We start from the raw sequence: 21,170 nt of genomic DNA, 5'->3' as shown, positions 1-21,170 counted from the left end.
AGAAGAAAGAACTAAGTTGGTTCTATTTCCTTTCTAAGCAGCTATTTGATTTCTGTTGGAAATACCATGGTCTGAAAGCCAACAGCAGCATCTCAACCAGTCCTCAAAGAACGCATCACACTTGCAAGCACTGCATTGGAAGTGATTTGCAAATCCCTCTTTCTGACAGGGTCTAAGATCAGCTCTCTCTCATGTGCTTTCAGCACACTCGAGGAAGATACTGATGGCTTTCAGATCATGGTGTTCTTCATGGGATCAAGTGACTGGGGACAGACTGAAAGAAAGAAAGTAAAGCTACGTAGATACATGTCACATTCTCATCCTGAAACTAGAAATGTATTTTAAAAGGGAGAACTCTAGTAAGTTTAAAATAAAGTTAAATGAAATTAAAGTGCAAAGTACAAGCAAAAGGAAATTCAGATATTATACTGGGTGTGGTATTGAATCTTGTACCCGTTGGGGCTGAGTTCTCTACATACTCTGAGCATGTTATTGTTTTTTGTAGCTGGCCAGGCAGATCTGTTCAGCACTGAGCACCTCACTGGAGTTTCTGACTTCCTAGGTGACCATGGGTACCGAATATGAAAAAGATCATATCAAAAAGCTGCAGGAGCAGCGTATGTCCATGCAAAAGAAAACCTTCACAAACTGGATGAATAACATCTTCTCCAGGAGTAATGTAAGTAGCTCCTTCAATTTGGGGATTTTTTTCGGGTTTTTATTGTATTTATTTCATGCACTGTATTCTTTTTTTAATGTTATTTTTCCCATATTTTTCCTGAGTGTTGTCATTACGCATATATGCAAGCAAGGAAGGCTTTGACTAACCAGAATGCTCCAGCCTATGTCTTTTACCTTACATCTGTCTCCATTGTCCATGTTACCAGTCTTCCCTGAAATCAGGGTTCGCTTTTGTAGACTACATAACTGTGTCATATTGTGATGCCCACTGTATCTTGGTGATCATCTCAGAGGAAGATCTTTATTTGCTCTTCTTTTTCCTATAAGTAAAGTATCTGCAAATGTCTGGATTTCCCCAAACAATTCTTAATTGTATGGTCAAAATTTAAGACTTTCTGCTTTGTCCCATCGGTCCAGCTTGATTTGCTACTCAATGGCTCTGAAAAAGCTGTCTTAAGTCTAGCAATTTCTAACATAACTACCATGAAAATACAGACCAGTTTGTTTTCAGTCTCAGACTTTCAAAAAGCTTCTGAGCTAGTTAGTGTACAGTTGATTTCTGTGTGCAAGATAACTCCAACATATTCCAAAAGTCTCCAGACTTACTGCAGATAAACTCATTTCAGGCACAAATGATGTAGCTGTGTCACAGTAGGGAATTACATAATCCAAAATCAATTCTCTTTTCTCGAGCCTGTAGTTGATGTTAGTTAAAATGGACCTTGGCAACACCAAGCAGGACCAGGCCTCTTGGTTCCATTCTAGCTCATCACTATTATGTGATGTTTCAGTATGAGATGCGTTTTTTTCGGTGTAATGTTTTAAGCTGATGGGTGGTGCAAAGGCAACCTCAGAACACAACAAACTTTTAAATTTCTCTTTCTTTACTGTAAGAGAACTGCAAAACATTCTCATTTTGCTACCCACAGAAAATTAGGGCTTTATGGTGTAGGAAGTAATTTCTGTTTAGCTACAGATAAATATATCTACTTTCTCATTTTAAAAACACCTTCAGGTTCAAAGATCAAAACGCCAGCCTTAACTTCCTGCACCGTACTTGCTCACATATCATAAAAGCATGGGGAAAAAAGCCTGCAAGAGCTTTCCAAACCATATATGGTAAGAAATGGTGCAGAGACTGACAGCTTATCTAGGTCTTCTCAGCAATGTAGCCTCAGCTTTTCAACACACACTTTAACATGATTGGATCATACTGCAGGACACTGCAGTACTCTCAGCTGTACTGTTGACTACTTCAGGTCTAGCACTAAGGATGCTGTCGGTTTGAATTTGTTAACCAATCTGTGACTGGTAACTTTATGGGAATGACGATGCAACAAAGCTATTAAAACTATTGCTGCGTGAGGCATAAAGCAGATATATGAAGACTATCTCTTTACAAATTTAAATGGAACTATTCTTCGTTTATAGAAGTGACACAGAATATGACAGCTTTAACTCTTTTTATGATAAGATATAATAAGCAGAATTTTAAGTTTATTTAATATGCCAAAAGGAATAAAGTTGGCAACTAAACAGGAAGTTTTTCACAGAGATAATCAGTCAGAGAAAGCTGTAAATTCTTGTTCCATACAGAGTACAGACTTAAAGTCTCTCTGAGTTGCTTTTACGCTTCAGTGTTTTCTTCTTTCTCTGGAGAAAAGACCCTTTAAACTGATTAGTAATTGGTCAGGAATGAAAAAACGCATGTCTGTTACTTGTCCTTTTTTTTCCCCTACATGTAACTATTCTCTGAACTAAAAAAACTACTGCTTCAGAATTTTTAATTTTTTATGAAGATAAAAAGGTTATTTACTGTGATTTCAGAATCACAGTAAATTATTGTTGAGTGTGTGGTATGATTTTAATGTCACTTCTTGATGGCTAGTGGCATAAGGCCAAAAGGAAACACCCAGGGCCAGTTGTTGTTAGGTCAGAGAACACACTATGTCATGTTTTATCACCTAAGCACTGGGTGACCTTACTACTGGTAGCAATGAAATACATTTTTGTAAAATATCTTAATCTTTTGCTTAGTGTGAGACATCGGCTGAAAATATGAAAACTTTGGGTGGTAGCACAGATCTAAGCAGGATGTAACAGGTTTTTTTGCGATTATGGAGCAGAAAACTGAGTCATTAAATGGGATTATGACCTCAATTTTTAAATGAAAATTGTTGCTCAGAATAAAAAGTTGGAAAGATTAATTTGAATTGAAATAAAAAATGTCAACACTTCCAAAATATTTGATTTTGAAAATGCTGAATTTTAAAATATTTTCAAAATCTCCTGCTTTTTTCTTTATTTGCTCAGTTGTGGGTTGGTTTTTTTCTACTTCAGCCTGCTTTCAAAAATAATGTCAGTCTTTCTGCAAATCCATTTCTTGTGAGTTAAGATTCATCACCTTTCGCATATATGCACTGACATGCAGAAGACTCAATGAAACAGCAAGAATGTGTTGTTTGTTTAGTATTAGAAGTAGAGAGTTCTGTAGGCCAAACGTTCAGCTGAAGTCTGTATTGTCTGACTGGTCTTCATAGGTAAAGATTGAGATAGAAGATATGTACACAGACTTGAAGGATGGCATCTCTCTCATGAAACTCCTGGAGCTGCTCTCTGGAGAAGCTTTGCCCAAGCCGAACCGGGGAAAGATGAGAGTGCATTTTCTAGAGAACAACAGCAAAGCCATTACATTTCTGAAATCCAAGGTAAGTTAATATTGACATTAGAGATCACAATAGCTTATGTATGTTACTAACTAATTATAGTATTACGTTCATTATTATTTCATTATTATTATTATTCATTATTTCATTATTATTCCTTGAAGACAGGCCAGGGGTTTTATTAAAAGAAGAAAAAAAGTCATCAGATTTGAATTTCTTTGTTATTTGAGTAACATGACTTATAAACAGCTAATGGTCCTCCAAAACAAGCCACACCTAAATGAAAATGTACTGCATTTCTATATCTTTCTAGACATTATGTTTTCCCAGATGTCAGAGGAGAGCAAACATCATTAGGCAAAGGTGAAGCTACCCACTATAAAAATGAAAATTTTTAGAACTCTGATTCTAACAGTTTCAGCAAGTCATTTCAGTGATTTTATTTATTCCGGTTGTGCACCCTCATTTCAGCTACAATTTAGTATGTAATTTATTTTTTTGTAGAGCAACGAAACTAATGAAGGGTTTAGAGAACTTGCCCTATGAGGAGCAGCTGAGGGAGCTGGGACTGTTTAGTCTGGAGAAGAGGAGGCTCAGGGGGGACCTTATCGCTCTCTACAATTACCTGAAAGGAAGTTGTAGGGAGATGAGGGTCGATCTCTTCTCCCATGTTCTGAATGACAGGACGAGAGGGAATGGCCTCAAGTTACGCCAGGGAAATTTAGGTTAGATATCAGGAAAAATTTCTTTACACAGAGGGTTTTGAAGTATTAGAACGGGCTGCCCAGGGAGGTGGTGGAGTCCCCATCCCTGGAGGTGTTTAAAAACCGTGTGGATTTGGTGTTGAGCAACATGGTTTAGGGACCCTGACAGTGCAGGGTGAATGTTTGGACTCGATGATCTTGAAGGTCTCTTCCAACCAGACGATTTTATGATTCTTTGATTCTATGATTCCTTTCCAAGCAATTTATTGCAGACCTCTCTGGAAAATCATTACACAAAACTCTGTGCTATGAATTCCAAAGAAGCAGAGGGGTTTCATAGCAGTAGACATGGGAAAATATACAATATCTGAATTTTTGCTAATTGCAATACAGCGTGGGGCTCCAGCTGATGCATGCCTTCTAAGGCTACACGCTGTGTAAGGCTCAGTGGTATGTGCACATCCAGGCTCTGACAGCTGGACCAGCCAACCACCCCCTCCAGAGGAGTGATGCTGCAGATAGCAGGAGCAGGTATAGCATGCTCAGAATTCTTGAAAAAATATTAACTTGTCATGAACCACAACCCTGCTTGCTGCTCAAGTAATAGCGGAGAAGGCAGCCATGTCTTGTTTAGTAGGATGTTTGTACTGTTTGGTGAGCCCAAGAGCTATATGCTGGCTAGCTGACTGGAGACTAGACAAAGGAGGTAGTCTCCGAATTTGCCCTGCTGTCACTCCTTTGGAGGAAAGGAGAAGTGCATTGTATTTCTTTCCTTTGTTTAACCACCAGTTTTCAAAACCCTTATAGGAACTTTAAATCTTTGAGACCACTGTCCTTTTGCCAGGCTTTTGCTGAAACTCATCCTTAGTGCATGTGAGAGCTTGGGTGTGAACATGGGATCTTGCAGGTATACAGAAAAGTAAAGAGATCATGTGAAACCTGTTTCCTTAAGAAAACAGCCTGAACATCCTCATCAATAGCAGCTTGTTACAGAGGTATCTCTTTCAGAGAGCTGGACATGAGTTCTTTTATGCTGAACGCATATTGGTTTGTTAGCAGGTACAAGTAAAATTTATTGGTCCTGAGAATATCGTAGATGGTGACAGAACCTTAATCCTGGGACTTATCTGGATCATTATACTTCGATTTCAGATTTCGTCTATCAAACTTGATAAGGTAAAACAGTGTCTTTGTCTTTTTGCCTGATGAGAGTATTTCAGAGACTTTGTAGAGTTTCAGGCCAGCAAGCACCATTTTGATCATGCAGATCCTATAGCATTATGCAGTTACTCAGCCAGTAATTTCTAAAAGCAATTGAATCCATTTTATGGTTTCTCAAAGACATAGAAAACAGTCACTTGGAGATAAAAGTATATTCATGTTCCTCACTCTCTTCCACAAACTTTTTACTGGCTTTTGACTCCAGAAAGAATTCCTCTGATGACAGTTCTCCCTAGATTTGAACTGCATGCTGCTCCTTTGCTCTTTCTCTGAAGAAAACTATTCTTTTTAAAATTATTTAACATATACTCTAAGTACATGAAGGATAAGATCCTGCGAAGGTACTATAAAATCAAAGTTTCTAACATTAGACCTGGATACCTTATATTTTGTTTCTGAGTTCTAGATCATAGCTAAGGAAGCAAATAAACTGAGCTTTGCTTTCCACTTGATTTGTACAAACCTTGCAGATTAAAAACTTCTTAACATCTGTATTTCATTTTATAATTTCTGAGACCATTCAATTCCATTTTATTTTAATAGAAAACTTCTACTTTCATGTTAAATCATTCTACCTTCATGACAGATACAGTCTGCAAGTTATGACTTTGAAGGGATTTGTGAATAGGACAGAAGTAATACAAAGTGATGTTTGGAAACATAAGCATAAACTCACCCATGCTACTTCCATATATTGTTCACACTGTTTTTTCTTTTCGCTACTCTCTTCACAGGAAGAATTTGGAGGCAGAGCTGATGTTCTATTTGCCAATGAAGCCTTACTACTCTGGTGTCAACATAAAACTGCCAGCTATTCCAATGTGAATGTGAAGGACTTCTCCAAAAGCTGGAGTGATGGGCTGGCCTTCAACGCACTCATACATGCTCACAGGTAAGATCTGATGGATCAGTTCACGAGGAGTTGCTCGTTGCTGTTTCTAGTTCTGGCACAAGTTGTTCCAGGGTCTCAATTACAAATATTTGTCAAGAAACTGTCAAATTGTCCCTTTGCCCTTTCTCACTGAAGACTCTCCTTTCTTAAATGGATATTCTCTCTCTGAGGAAGAAAGGACCAAAAGCTCCTGCTTAGTAGTTTCTTTTGTTTAGCGTAAAATCAAATTTCCAAGGGAATATGACACATCTGAGCAATGCTGCCCATTATTTGGTCTTAGCCCCTCAGTCATGTTCCCATTGCTCTTTTTCAAAAGTTACTATTTTAGAGACTGATTTTACCGTATGAACTGTGTGAGCATGTATACCTTCTGGTTCAATTGTAACAGAATAAGCAACCTCTTAGTTTCTTTCTCCCTTCTCTGGCCCTTTGGAAAAGTGTGAAGAAAACAGCTCAAGGCAGGAGAGACAAACCACCTCGGAGAACCTTGAATGTTTCTCCTCTTATCAACAGTTCTGCTGCATCCATCTGAGGGCTGGAGCACCTCTGCTATGGAGACAGGCTGAGAGAGTTGGGGCTGTTCAGCCTGGAGAAGAGAAGGCTCCAGGGTGATCTTATTGCAGCCTTCTTAAAGGGGGCCTACAGGAAAGCTGGAGAGGGACTTTTTACAAGGGCGTGTAGTGATAAGGGGCAATGGCTTTAAACTGAAAGACGGTAGATTTAGATTAGATATAAGGAAGAAATTTTTCACTCAAAGGGTGGTGAGGCAGTGGAACAGGTTGCCCAGAGAAGTTGTGGCTGCCCCATCCCTGGCAGTGTTCAAGGCCAGGTTGGATGAGATGTTGAGCAACCTGGTGTAGTGGAGGGTTTCCCTGCCAATGGCAGGGGGTTGGAACTAGACGATCTTTGAGGTCCCTTCCATAGAATGTCATAGAATTTCTAGGTTGGAAAAGACCCTAGAGATCATCCAGTCCAACTGTCCCTAATCCCCCATTAAACTATATCCCTAAGCAGTTCATCCACCCTTTTCTTAAACACATCCAGGGATGGGGACTCAACCACCTCCCTGGGCAGCCTATTCCAGTGGCTGACAACCCTTTCAGAGAAGAAATACTTCCTAACATCCAACCTGAATCTCCCCTGACTAAGCTTATACCCATTTCCTCTTGTCCTATCACCCATCACTAATGTAAAGAGCCCTTCCCCCCTTCCAACCCAAACCATTCTATGATTCTATGATCTTCTGGCAGGATACCACGGTGGAATCCTGTAACTTTGCCAACTGGTAGTCACCTCCTTTTTCAGAATTGCCTCTCTAGTGTCTTTGGTTTTCACTTATCAGTGAAGAGGAGAAATAAGTGAAGGGCAGAGATGTGCTGGGAGTGGTACTTCAGTTTCATAAGGGACAATTTTCTTCCTGTTATGTAGGCAAGAGGTGATGCTCTTGAATGAAGGTCAGGGTCAGACAGAGCAATTTCAGTGTTAATGTCACATTCCTTAGTCTAATAAACAGTTTATGGTTTATCATCTGAAAGAACTTATGACAAATATAAATATTTTTTCCTCTCCACACCCTGTTCTCCTTGCCTAGGCCTGATCTTATCCACTATAGCTCACTGCGGCAGGACCAGCCCATCAAAAACCTGAACAATGCCTTCAATGTTGCTGAGAAAGAGTTAGGAATCGGCAAACTGCTTGATGCTGAGGATGTGGCAGTACCATATCCAGATGAGAGATCCATCATGACTTATGTGTCACTCTATTACCACTACTTCTCCAGACTGAAACAAGGACAGACAATACAAAAGCGACTTACCAAAGTAAGTGCATTGCTATCTTCAGAAGTTAAAAGTTAAATATGTAAAGCTAAATTTACATTGGGAATGTGATTTTATTTGTGCAAATTCAACTTGAGGATCACTTGAACTGAATTAGGTGGCACAGCCATTTGAAAGACCTTTTATTGTCACTTGAATCTTGAGAAGTGTTTGTAGACTCTTTGATCTCTAATGTGGATTGCATTTATCTCACTGAAAATTAATCCCGTTTTGACCTCACACTTTCTATTTGAGAACTGATGTGGATGCAAGGCAACTTGAGGCATGCAGATCTCATTAATCTTGGGGAGGATTAACGCTAGGCAAAAGCAGACCTAATCAACAATTTTCTGATTTAATAGGACAGATAATCCTTTATTCTGTGAGATTACTTTGGATTTTTATTTCCTGTGAAAATCCTCAGCCTTTCTTTCTAACTCCTTGGTCAAAAAAAAAAAAAGATATGAAAAATGAGGGAGTGCAAAAGAAGGGGAATACTCCTAGGGAAAAAAACCCTCAAAGCTGAAAAAATGTTTTTTCAGTTTCCACATACATTTTGTCGCACATACAATCATGAGTTACATTAAAAACTACTTGCATCCTGTTCAAGGATGAACTGAAGGAATTTTGTAGTTGTTCCACTGAAGACCACTTTCCTTAGAGAGAATTTGTTTTCTACCTTCAGAATAATCTATTTTGTTTTTTTCAAAAACACAAAACAAATAGCCCACAGAAAACCTACACACCCAGCATGGGTCCTACATGAACACTTGGACTCGGAGAACTGCCTGTGCAGATGAGAGGGGGAATATATTGCCTAATGGGAGGCACAAAAATCCAAACTAAGACTTCCCTGGTGGTGACAAGGTGAAAATCTTTGGCAAAGCAGGGTTTGCTCAGCTATAAAAGTGATCTGGGACAAGAACAAGATAATCCCAAAACATGTATCAGTAACAGTGATGTTCTCTGAAAAGAAGCATTAAATGAGAGCAGAACTTGGAATTCAGTCAAACAAAGACTGGGCACCAGCGAGGAGAATGGGCAGTAGGATTTGACTGGTCTACATGTGAGTCTCTAGACTTTGGCCAGAAGAGGTTCTTTTTCCTCTGATAAACCTGAAATAGTCCTTGAGTCACCAAGCACGTATTAGAGAAACTACAAGGATCAAGTAGGCCGTAACTTTTGTATTGTGGGAAAAAACAGAGTGTTTCTTACTCTGTCTTTTTTCAGTTCTTGTGCTCCACTGTTGTTTCCATTTTGTATAGGTATATTTATTCTATCTTTTCTCTCTCTTTCTACTTACCTGCCTCTTTTTCTCTCTTTGCCTCCTTCCCTTCTTTTAGCCTGCCTCTAGTATTGCATTCCTGTCTTCCTGCATTTCTGACACACACAAACATGCAGAAGGAGAAGGAAACAGATGTTAATCTCTTCATGTCCTTAGTCCCCTCATATAGGCAGCTCTGAATTTACTAATAGGATTGAGGAGGGAAGCCTGAATGTGCCAAGTTCAGACTAAGTGTGTGACCAGGATGGCAGAGAGAATCAGCCCAGGGAGGTAAATCTCCTTTCTCCCTCCCATGTGAGGTGACTATGCATTTGCTAGGATCTTTCAGCGAGAACTGGGTACGATGGCAGAAAACACAGAGGGGAGCCCTGATGTCACGGGCTGCTTATCCTGCACTAAAGGTTGGTGCTGTTTTACTGCTCTTCCAACACTGTGACACTTACTCATTACCAAGTGCGCTTCCTCGTAGGTAAAAGCAGATTACCACTTGCAAGGACTTGGTCTTTGCTCAGTGCCACCTCTCTGACTAATCTGCCTGTCTGGAGCAGGTGGGCTCAGGGGAATGATAGTGGCAGACAACATTGTTCAGCATTAAACCTGACGTCTGCAGGAGGGCTACTGAGTTAGGGTGAGGAAAAATTATAATATAAAGTAAAAAGACAAAGGTGGAAAAAATGTAAAATGGAAAAAAAGGATGATTTTATTTTAATACTTTTTACTTCATTATGGATTTCATTCTAAATGTTTCCTCCAGTGTTTGCTTGAACTTTGCCAAGTGCAGAGTCCTTCACTTGGGGTGTAAAAACCCCAAGCATCGCTATAGGCTCGGGGAAGAGTGGCTGGAGAGCTGCCTGGTGGAGAAGGACCTGGGGGTGTTGGTTGACTACCGGCTTGATATGAGCCAGCAGTGTGCCCAGGTGGCCAAAAAGGCCGATGGGATACTGTATCAAGAATAGTGTAACCAGCAGGAATAGGGAAGTGATCCTGCCCCTGTACTCGGCACTGGTGAGGCCGCACCTGGAATATTGTGTCCAGTTTTGGGCCCCTCGCTTTAAGAGAGATATTGAGCTCCTGGAGCGGGTCCAGAGAAGGGCGACTAAACTGGTGAAGGAGCTGGAAAATAAAACTTATGAGGAGCGGCTGAGAGAATTGGGGCTGTTTAGCCTGGAGAAGAGGAGGCTGAGGGGAGACCTGATTACAGCCTACAAATACTTGAGAAAAGATGGTGGGGAGGTAGGGGAAGGGCTCTTTACATTAGTGATGGGTGATAGGACAAGAGGAAATGGGTATAAGCTTAGTCAGGGGAGGTTCAGGTTGGATGTTAGAAAGAATTTCTTCTCAGAAAGGGTTGTCAGCCACTGGAATAGGCTGCCTGGGGAGGCGGTTGAGTCCCCATCCCTGGATGTGTTTAAGAAAAGGGTGGATGAACTGCTTAGGGATATAGTTTAATGGGGGATTAGGGACAGTTGGACTGGATGATCTCTGAGGTCTTTTCCAACCTAGAAATTCTATGAAATTCTATGAACTTGAAATAAAGGCAGGTCAGACCACAAATGAAACAGATAAATGTCCTGGACTTGGAAAATTAATATTGAATCATAGTTCACACCCTTACCAAATCCCTGTTTGGCTACAAGACATTCTCTGATAATGTATATAAAGAAAAACAGCTCCAACAGAAGAGATTGAGAAGGGGCTGTCTGACTACAGTCTGCTGTGTGCACGTGAGAGAACCAGGATCTTGTCAGATGGTATCCTACAGGCTAAGGTGGTGAAGCTAAGAGAATGTAATTGCATATTAGATGCAATAAATTGTTTTGGGTTTAGGAATGAGAATGGGGAAAAAAAAAGTGTATGTTTTTTTCCATTGTGAAACAAAAAAATCTGAACCCTCAGTTTGGGATTCTTGCTTTCTGGTCAGCCCACATGGGAACTGCTGACAATCTCCACAAGCATGCTGTTTATTCCAAAATTAACCTTTTCTTAAATAAAAACTGAAATAAGGCATTAAATAATATTTATTTATTTGTGCTTTATGGAAGGTTATGCTAGGATTTCACCTGGCCTCAGATGTGACAGCTATCATCACATTGGTATAAAAATGTGATGACTGTGGCAACCTGCTTGTTAAATACTGTTTTCCTGACACACATTCAACTATCTGAATCCTAAGCTTGATTTATGAAAATGTTGTTTTCTGTTCGCTCACCTTGCTTCATTCTGCTTCTTATGTGACTTGTAACTTCCTATTTCCATTACAGATTGTGTTCTTCCTGAAGGAGATAGATGATTTGAAGCTTCTATATGAGCAGATGGTCTCTGACCTCCTGAAATGGATTAAGCAGAAGGTGACGGAACTGGATGACCGTCATTTCCCCAACACTCTTCAGGAAATGTGGCTGCTCATGGCCAACTTCAAGACCTTCCGCACTGTGGAGAAACCCCTCAAATATCAAGAGAAGGGCATGATTGAAGCTCATCTCTTCAACATCAGGACCAAGCAGAGAGCCAACAACCAACGGCCGTACTTGCCCCCAGAGGGCAGGATGCTGCAGGACGTGGAAAAGCACTGGATTATCCTGGAAAAGGCAGAACACAACCGGGGAAAAGCACTGCAGAAGGAGATGCTGAGGCTGGAAAGGCTGGAGCAGCTAGCCCAGAGGTTCCTCAAGAAGGCAGCCCTGCGCGAGTCCTATTTGGAAGACATGAAGAAAGTGATTGGGAAGCAGGACTTCTGGCCAGAAAGCGCAGACAGGATGGAGGCTGCCAGTAAGAAGCTGGAAGCCATTGTGGCAGATGTACTCCCCAGGAAGGAACGCTTCACAGCTTTGGATGAAATGGCCACTGTCATCAGTCAGGAGAACTATCATGGCAAAGATCAAATTGTGAAGAAGTGAGTGATGATTGTGACACTGTGTAGTATAGAGGTTGAAATTATTTGAAATTCTGTGGTGTGGTGGAAGAAAATGAATTGTAGCTATGAATCGTAGCTCTCTTCCTCATGAGTAGAACTGGCAGAAACTTCTACCTGTGAACAGTTTCAGTAGATATTGCAAACGTTTCATTGTCTTTAATTTTTTTTTTTTTCTTAAATGATCAAACCCTTAGACTGATTTCTGGTGAAAATTAGTTTTAAGATATTTTCATTATCTATGAAACTACTTGTTCTGCCAAGAATCCTATCCGCCATCAAAAATGCTTAGAGGGATTTTTTTTTTTTTCAAAATCAATATATTTCCTTTTGAATGTGTAGTTTGGGGAGATACAGAGCAGTTAAGGCACAAAGTCTTCTCAGATTGACTCCAGTTTGGAGCAAATCTTGAGAAATCATGACTTCTCTGATTATCAATACAGCCTGTTTTGGGAACAGCTAAGAATGTCATACAAATAATTTCTCCTGCGGTATATCACTGCTTCTTTAAGTTCAGACAAAATCAGAAACCTGTGGGAAGACTCAGAAAAACAACTATAAAAGAGTAAACCAAATTCTTTGAGATCAGTTTGTGACTCATTATATGGTTTAGATTAATTTTTTACGTTAAGCAGCCATTTAAAAACCACTCCTTTTTTTCAAAGCCTTTCCATTGCATCAGATGAAAGCAATGTGGGATGTCAGGTCTGAGGATCCATAAAACACAATGTCAAAATTAGAAAAGTCAATGACAGCTGATGTGCTAGTCAAAATTCCTCCCCGTGATCACACTAATTAGATAACAACATTGCTTTGACTTGTTCAGTGATCATGACCTGTCCTCTTGCACTAGTGGCAAGAGTTGTGTGTGTCCATTTAGCTCCTCTAAAGCTGCAAGCACTGAGAATCTCCCAGTGCTGCCCAAAGTCTTTGGTCCAAATCGATCATTTCTCTCCCTTCCTTTACAGGCAAACCAGCATTTCAAAGCAATGGCAAGATCTTCTGGATCAGCTGCAGAGACGACAACACTCCCTGGGTACAATGCAGGAAATTCTGTGCCTCCTGAGAGATATTGATGCCATTACGGAGGAACTGAAAGAGCTGCAGGTACTGAGTCCTCTCCACTGGCACACAGCTTGCACTGCTACCAGTATGTGTCCATAAGAAAACCTTCATGTTCTAGGGACTGCCTGGTGTCAACAGAAGATAAGTCCGGCCAAGAGTCTTTGCATTTTTTCTAAGGGCCAGAGAATAAGAGTTATCTGTAATTTATGAATCTTTCTGTCCTAGTGCTAGTAAGCAAAGAACATCTACTGGTAATAATGTTGTTGGAACCATCATAGCCTGAGGATATGGGAGAAGATTGATAAGGAAAGATAACATCTTACAATAGGACTGATAATTGTGCCATTGATACAATTAGAAAGAGGACAGACTTTCAAGCACTTGGTGCCTTCATCAGCCACCTGTTAAATATTATGAGTTACTTTTCGTTATTGTTGTGGTTTAGCCCAGCCAGCAGCTCAGCCACCACTCAGCTGCTCACTCACTCCTCCCCCTCGGTGAGGTGGAGAGGATTAAAATGTAACAAAAGGCTGAGGGTGAGACAAGAACAGGGAGCAATCACCCACTGACCATGGTCCTGGGCAAAACGGACTTGACTTGGGATGAACTCACCCAACGGGCACCCTGGGAGCGGGGCACTTCCGAGTTCTCCAAGCAGCACTGCCGTGGCCATCTCCAGCCAGGAGGCGCCGGCCCGGTGCGGGCAGCCGCCCGCTCTGGAGGCTGGGGAGGGGGAGGCAGCCCCCCTCTACTGACTGCAGGTCTAAAACCACGTTTCGGGCACCTTTGTCCCCGTGTTAAAGAGGGCATTCGTAGAGGTGCCGACTGGCTCGGCCCTAGCCTGAGGGGATGGGGGGTCCGACCTGGCCAGAGACCAGTCCAACCAGTTTTGGAGCCTGGGAAGTTACAGGGGGTGAAGCCCCTCTCCTGCTACCAAAACCCTTTCACATAAACCCAGCACAATTATTTAGATAGCAAAGGCAAGTTACTTAAACGAAAAAACATTGCAGTCAAAACATACCATAAAATGGGATATTGTAGAATTCTCCAGATAAAGACTGTGAATCAATTTGCCTGCAGATGGATGTATAGCAAAGGGCTATCCCTTGCATCCACGAATTCTGAGTCCTTGCATGCTTCATCAATAGAAATAACTTGTGTGAAAACAGATGCTTATTTGAAGACACGATTACTTGCACTGTAGTAGATAGAAACTCTGGATTGTTGCCATTAGCTTGTGAAATTGAAAGAAAAGTATGATTCCTCTAATTAGGCAGCTTTTCAGCTTTACCTAGCTGACATAATTCTTCTACATTTAGAAGCTGTAAGAGTCAACAGGAAGCTTTCAACAGATTTCTGTATACCGAGCCCCTGGATGCACATTCTGCTAATGCCTTTTATTTCTCACTTCGTTTGCAGGTGCTAGTAAATTCACAGGACTGTGGGAAGCAGCTCCTGGAAGTAGTAGATTTGCTGCAGAAGCACGATTTGGTTGACTCGCAGATCTCTTCATATGATGATAGGTTGACTCTCATCACCCAGAGGGCAGCAGACATCAACAAGGATAGCACAGTGAAACCAGAAGTGCTTAATGCAAAAGTTCAGATGCTTCGTCAGCTGTATCAGAACCTTATAGCTGTGAGCAAGTCACGGTAGGGCTGTGTTTACGGCTCTGTTTTTCCTGATTAGGATGGCAAATCACTCCCTTAATCAGAAGACGCAGCTTCTCAGCATTTGAAATTTTTCATTTCTCCTTTTATAAAGACATAACAAAAGTGACTTGAGTGTCTTGATTGCAGTTGACTGAAAGAGATCACTCGCTTTCATAAATGAAGAATAGCTTAATTCTCAGCATTTATTATGACATTGCTTTATGTGAAGTCTGAGTAGCATGTGATTATCTTCTCATCTCCTAAGGAAGAGGGAAATGTGATTTTGTTCCTTTGTCGTCTTCTACAAATAAATTAATCTATAACAAAGAGGAGTTAAAGGCATTCAGATTTTGGATTTTCTAAGTTCTTCTTTGATTACTCTGCCATTGTCTCCATGGGATTATAATTCTGACTGAGTTACGTTGTTTGTTTCTTTGTTTTAGAAAATCTCAGCTAGAAAACGCTTTGAAGCTTTTTGAATTCTTCCGTGACTGCAAAGAGGAGGAATTGTGGATCTCTGAGAAATGGAAGCTAGCAAGAACGACAACATTAGGGAAAGACGTCAGCCAGATTACAGCCTCTATTCAGAAGCACAAGGTATCTTACTTTGCTAGTGATGCCTTGTCTTTGTATTATAGCAAGATTTTAGAACATCTATGTACTTCAGTTCGGTCAGTGCAGCACTTACAAGAAAGCTGTCAAACCCACTCATTATCTCAAGTGTCATGACCAGTATTTGGAATTTTTAAAAAATTTATAGGTTAGGGATTTTTTCCCAAGAGGAGAAAGAAAAGATAGAGAAAGAATATGCTTCATACTGAACTAGAAGTGTGGCTTCTAGTGAAGACACTGGGCTCCGTATTAGCTCATTTGGATGGGAGAGAAAAAAGATTGCTAGTTTTTGGTTTTCCCACCTACCTTTCCTGGTGGAGACAGGTTCCTTTCGAAGAGAGATGTTGGGAAAGAAAGAGATGATAAAAAGAAGACAAATATCAGCAGGCAGGATGGATAACATCGTGTGAGCTTACAAATCTGCTACCACTTTCCCTAAAAGCTTGCTGTGGGCTAATATCAAAAGTTATATGAGCTAGTGTCTTCTTATGGCATAGAATCACTGTGAACAAGTGAAGAGACCTGTGAACTTAAGAACTTGCATGACAAAACTGAAACAGGAGCCTCTTCAGTAATTTTAATATATATTTGTGTGCATCTGTTTGTGTATTTGTTGCTTCTGAAAGGCATAAGACAGCTGAATTGGTGGACAACTAACAAGTATCTCTTTCAGAGAAGCTTGCATAACAAAGACAAAAGTAGGACAGCAACTTGTGTGTGGGGAGCCAAGGGGCAATCCTCTCGGGGCTCAGGAAAAAGTCATAGGCATGGATGTCTGTTTCACTTGGAAACTTAGGTATCATAGTAGCGGAGAATAGTACCCTCTCTTTGCTCTCAGCTGTTGGGGAATGAGCTGTACTGACATGTCTCCTGTCCTTCTGCTAGGCTCTCGAAGCAGAGTGCAATTCCCACAGGGCTATATGTGCAGATGTGATGAGGAGGGGCTGGGAGCTGAGCCAGAAGAACCCCTCGCACCAGGAGGACATTCTGAGGCAGACTGACAACCTCCAGAAGTTGTGGCAGCAGCTCCAAGATGAGGTGGCTGATCGCAAAAGCCGTCTGCAGGCAGCAGCTCTCATCAAACAGGTAAGCAGGGCTCTGCTGTGGTGTGTGGTATGGGGGACACAGATGTGGTTCAGTTCTGCCCAATGCCCCCGCATGCAGGGCAACAGCGGCAGGAAGCCTTCAGGTGTCAGTCTTCAGAAAGATCTCGGCCAGCAAAGTCTCGATCCTCCTGCAAGACAGCCAGGCAGGAGATTTGAGCAGCTGGGAGTTGCTCTAAGTTAAAAATGCTAATGGCAGTAGGTCACATAATAGTGCTGATGCAGTCTTTTCTGAGGGTGAAATCTGGGTAGCTATGTGACGTTTTTCTAATATGAAAAAAAAAAAAACAACCTAAAATCCAACAATAAAAGAAACATGCAATAAGGCTCGGATCTACCATGAACTTCCCAAAGCCTGGGAAATTTTGACCCTGCCATTCAGATCTATACTTTTACACCTACAAACATGCACACATCTGCAAATAAAGAGCTCTTATAAAATCACATAACATTATCTCAGGTGTTCTTATTCTCCCTTTCCAAAGTTTTTTGCTCATCTGTTGTTCCTATGAGACACTTGAACAAAACAAAACAGCTTTATTCTTGAGAAAGACTAAATTCTCTCTTCTGTCTAGTAAGTTTAATGTCATTACAGTGTTTTAGTTCTTTCTTTTTCCTTCACCACTATGCGTTTTCTGTTTTTCTGTTGTACCTTTATTCTATATCTCAAAATCCTGTTTTGCTTTTTTACAATCATAGCCAGGCAGACTGCAAATTCTGGAAAAAAGAAGAAAGCTTTTGTTGTGGATTGAGTTCGTTGTTTGTTGTTGGACTATTCCTTAGAACCTTTAGCAAGTATCTGTTGGAATTACATGATGCCTGTCACTGTGGGCTCCTTTTACTGCTGCTACCAAGCACCATGAAGTTTCAGTTAGTTAGGAGTTTTTAGAGAGTTATATAGGCAATCCTTGAATCTATTTGCTCACTGTGATTCTGTGAATTATCTGTGCTTGATGTGATCATGAAATACATCACAGTTTTAGAGCTGCCTTATTCATAGTTTTCATAACATCTGAAAGTAACTTTACAGCTACAGACTTAATGACATTTCTACTTTATTCATTATATTCAAAAGAAGGAGGAGCTGGATATGATAATTTTAGGATGAAACCAAGTGTTTTCTTCTCTGTGTCTCTTCAGTACTTTGCTGACATCGATGAAGCAAATTCATGGTTGCGAGAAAGGCAGCCTCTTCTGGCCAGCAAGGACTACGGAAAAGATGAATCGAGCGCAGAAGCGCTGTTGCATCGTCACTTGCGCTTGGAGAAGGAGATTGCAGCCTACTCTTCTGAGATGAGACGCCTAAAAGAACAGGCTGACATTGCAGCAGAGCAAGCTCCAGCTGCAGTAAGTAGATGAGAGGTTGTGTCATATTTTGTTGAAGAATGTAAATTAAATATTTTTTAATTATGTAAAATACTTTAATTTTGCCATAATAGAATATTTCAAAGGACCTAAAGAAGACCATTTTTTTAATTCAGAAGAAATTTTAATTAGAATTGAGGCAAATTTTTAGATGACAAAAGTTCATTGGCCAGTCGTAGCCCACTTAGTGTTCTGTGAAATGCCAGAAATACTCTTGTCTATGTTAGTTCCCTCTAACAATATTCACAAATACCTTCTCACTCTTTATTCTTATAACATTATTAATATCGGTCAGCTTTAAAAAGCAGACATTTAATCTAAATATCTTTACAAACTCTTTCTGCATCCTAACGTAGTGATGAACCACCCCACAGCTCCAGTAGCAATTCATAGCTATCCATTCCAGGATGGATGTTTAAGGCACATGGGATGAAGTCAACCTCTGCAGATGCACTTCTTATTCACTGACTAGAAAGGGAGCTTTTGACTTGAGATCAGCTCGTTTGACAAATGAAGTCAGGGGAGATGAATGACACATTTCAAAGCTTACTTCTTTCAGACTTCTATGATCACTCGATGTTTAGCGAAACCAGTTTGAGAGCTATGAGCACCACTTTGGGTCTTTCCTTTACCTCATCATTCCAACATTATTTTTTCTTAGAACAAAAATTAATTGTTAAATTTTGCCTAACAGATAGTGAAGAGAGAAGCCCCAAGTGACTTAAATCAAAAGACAACTAAGCTACCATTCAGTCGAACCTGGGCAACATCTGAAACTGCATTCTCTGGAACCTCAAGTCCAGATGTTCATTTTCTTCCAGAGAACATCTGGAAGACTCAAGATGAAATAGATTCACTTTATGAAAATCTACAGAGCATGGCTGAGGTATAGTATCCCCTCCAATGCTTTGCAATTCACAAAAATAGTCATCCAAAATAATACAAAATGAGATTAAGTGCTGTGCCAGCTTCTGTTTTTCAGTTTAATAATGTCTCAATCCTATGAAGTCAAGGTTTGAGATTATCATTGAAGTTTTGTGTCAAAACACGTTTCATATTGGCAAACTTCCCATTTACATTCTAGTCTTTTTAGTTTATGAAGAGTGGATTCTTTTGTGTAATCTTTTTTAAATTTTTTTTTCCTCTTCCTAATGTTTACTTGCTGTAGCTCCTAAATCTTTGGGCTGTCTTACCTGATACCAGAAAAAATAAATAACTGTAATCTGCATTCTCCATTTCTTACTTTTCACTCCCACCTGCAGTAATCCTACCCTAAAGACCAACAAAAACATGTTGTATGGGACTTTCATATATTCCTGAGATTATTGAGGCAAATCTTCAGTCAGCAGCAGCAAGCAGCACAGCGACCCTGCTGTCTGTCAGGGTCTGAGCACTCTCCAATTGCTTCTCTTATGCTTTTAACCACTGTTGCTCTGGGAAGAAATAAGTTAACATGTTCTGCTCTCTTTCAGCAGTGTCTGGCAAAACTAGTAAGCTACCACCTGTGTATTGTAGTTTAAATACAAGGATCTTTCTTTTTTCTTCAAATCACAACAAATTATTACAGCAATACTTGAGTCTTCATCTGTTTTACAGGACAGAAAAAAGGCTCTGGAGGAGATAATTGGATATTACCGCTTCTGTAGCTCTTGCGAAGAATTTCAGTCATGGATGAAAGATAAAGAGAACATTTTCCGGACTCTTAAGCCTCAGGCAGACAATGTGGAAGTCATGCAGCAGAAATATCAGGTATAGAATCATAGAATCGTTAGGGTTGGAAGGGACCTTAAAGATCATCTAGTTCCAACCGCCCTGCCATGGGCAGGGAAACCCTCCACTACACCAGGTTGCCCAAAGCCTCATCCAACCTGGCCTTGAACACTGCCAGGGATGGGGCATCCACAACTTCTCTGGACAACCTGTTCCACTGCCTCACCACTCTCAGAGTGAAAAATTTCTTTCTTATATCTAATCTAAATCTCCCCTCTTTCAGTTTAAATCCATTGCCCCTTGTCCTATCACTACACACCCTTGTAAAAAGTCTCTCTCCAGCTTTCCTGTAGGCCCCCTTTAAGTACTGGAAAGCTGCTATAAGATCACCCCGGAGCCTTCTCTTCTCCAGGCTGAACAGCCCCAACTCTCTCAGCCTGTCTTCATAGCAGAGGTGCTCCAGCCCTCTGATCATCTTCGTGGCTCTCCTCTGGACTCGTTCCAGTAGCTCCATGTCCTTTTTGTGCTGGGGACTCCAGAGCGGAACACAGTATTCCAGGTGGGGTCTCACGAGAGCAGAGTAGAGGGACAGAATCACTTCCCTCGACCTGCTGGCCACGCTCCTTTTGATACAGCCCAGGATACGATTTGCTTTCTGAGCTGCCAGCGCACATTGCCGGCTCATGTTGAGCTTCTCATCCACCAGCACTCCCAAGTCCTTTTCCTCAGGGCTGCTCTCAATCCATTCTCCGCCCAGCCTGTACTTGTGCTTGGGATTGCCCCGACCCACGTGCAGGACCTTGCACTTGGCCTTGTTGAACTTCATGAAGTTCTCACAGGCCCACCTCTCCAGCCTGTCAAGGTCCCTCTGGATGGCATCCCTTCCCTCCAGCGTGTCCACAACACCACGCAACTTGGTGTCATCTGCAAACTTGCTGAGGGTGCACTTGATCCCACTGTCCATGTCTCCAACAAAGATGTTAAATAACACTGGTCCCAGTACCGACCCCTGAGGAACACCACTTGTCACTGGCCTCCACGTGGACATTGAACTGTTGACCACAACTCTTTGAGTGCGACCATCCAGCCAATTCCTTATTCACCAAGTGGTCCATCCATCAAAACCACGTCTTTCCAGTTTAGAGATAAGGATGTCATGTGGGACAGTATCAAATGCTTTGGATAAGTCCAGGTAGACCATGTCAGTTGCTCTTCCCCTATCCATCAATGCTGTAACCTCATCATAGAAGGCCACTAAATTAGTCAAGCAGGATTTGCCCTTAGTGAAGCCATGGTGGCTGTCACCAATCACCTCCTTATTTTCTATGTGCCTTAGCATAGTCGCCAGGAGGATCTGCTCCATGATCTTGCCAGGCACAGAGGTGAGACTGACTGGCCTGTAGTTCCCTGGGTCTTCTTTTTTCCCCTTTTTAAAGATGGGGGCTATGTTTCCCCTTTTTCAGTCATTGGGAACTTCACCAGATTG

At 41.2% G+C, this 21,170-nt stretch overlaps 1 protein-coding gene across 1 annotated transcript in view; it reads left to right on the top strand.

Moving 5' to 3' along the window:
* Positions 1-568: 568 nt before the first annotated feature.
* Positions 569-21,170, top strand: part of SPTBN5 (spectrin beta, non-erythrocytic 5) — a 102,555-nt gene continuing 81,953 nt past the window's right edge. The window contains exons 1-13 of the mRNA XM_086613486.1: positions 569-679; positions 3,222-3,389; positions 5,108-5,227; positions 6,007-6,164; positions 7,756-7,984; positions 11,528-12,159; positions 13,146-13,284; positions 14,662-14,894; positions 15,338-15,491; positions 16,392-16,592; positions 17,750-17,956; positions 18,669-18,860; positions 19,571-19,723. Coding sequence (XP_086469612.1) covers positions 569-679; positions 3,222-3,389; positions 5,108-5,227; positions 6,007-6,164; positions 7,756-7,984; positions 11,528-12,159; positions 13,146-13,284; positions 14,662-14,894; positions 15,338-15,491; positions 16,392-16,592; positions 17,750-17,956; positions 18,669-18,860; positions 19,571-19,723 — 2,697 coding nt within the window. The remainder of the gene's footprint in view (positions 680-3,221; positions 3,390-5,107; positions 5,228-6,006; positions 6,165-7,755; positions 7,985-11,527; positions 12,160-13,145; positions 13,285-14,661; positions 14,895-15,337; positions 15,492-16,391; positions 16,593-17,749; positions 17,957-18,668; positions 18,861-19,570; positions 19,724-21,170) is intronic.

The sequence above is a fragment of the Tauraco erythrolophus genome, chromosome 6, assembly GCF_009769465.1.
Source record: "Tauraco erythrolophus isolate bTauEry1 chromosome 6, bTauEry1.pri, whole genome shotgun sequence".
NCBI lineage: Eukaryota > Metazoa > Chordata > Aves > Musophagiformes > Musophagidae > Tauraco > Tauraco erythrolophus.
Note: the sequence above shows the minus strand (reverse complement) of the source record. Positions and strands in the feature narration are given on the sequence as shown.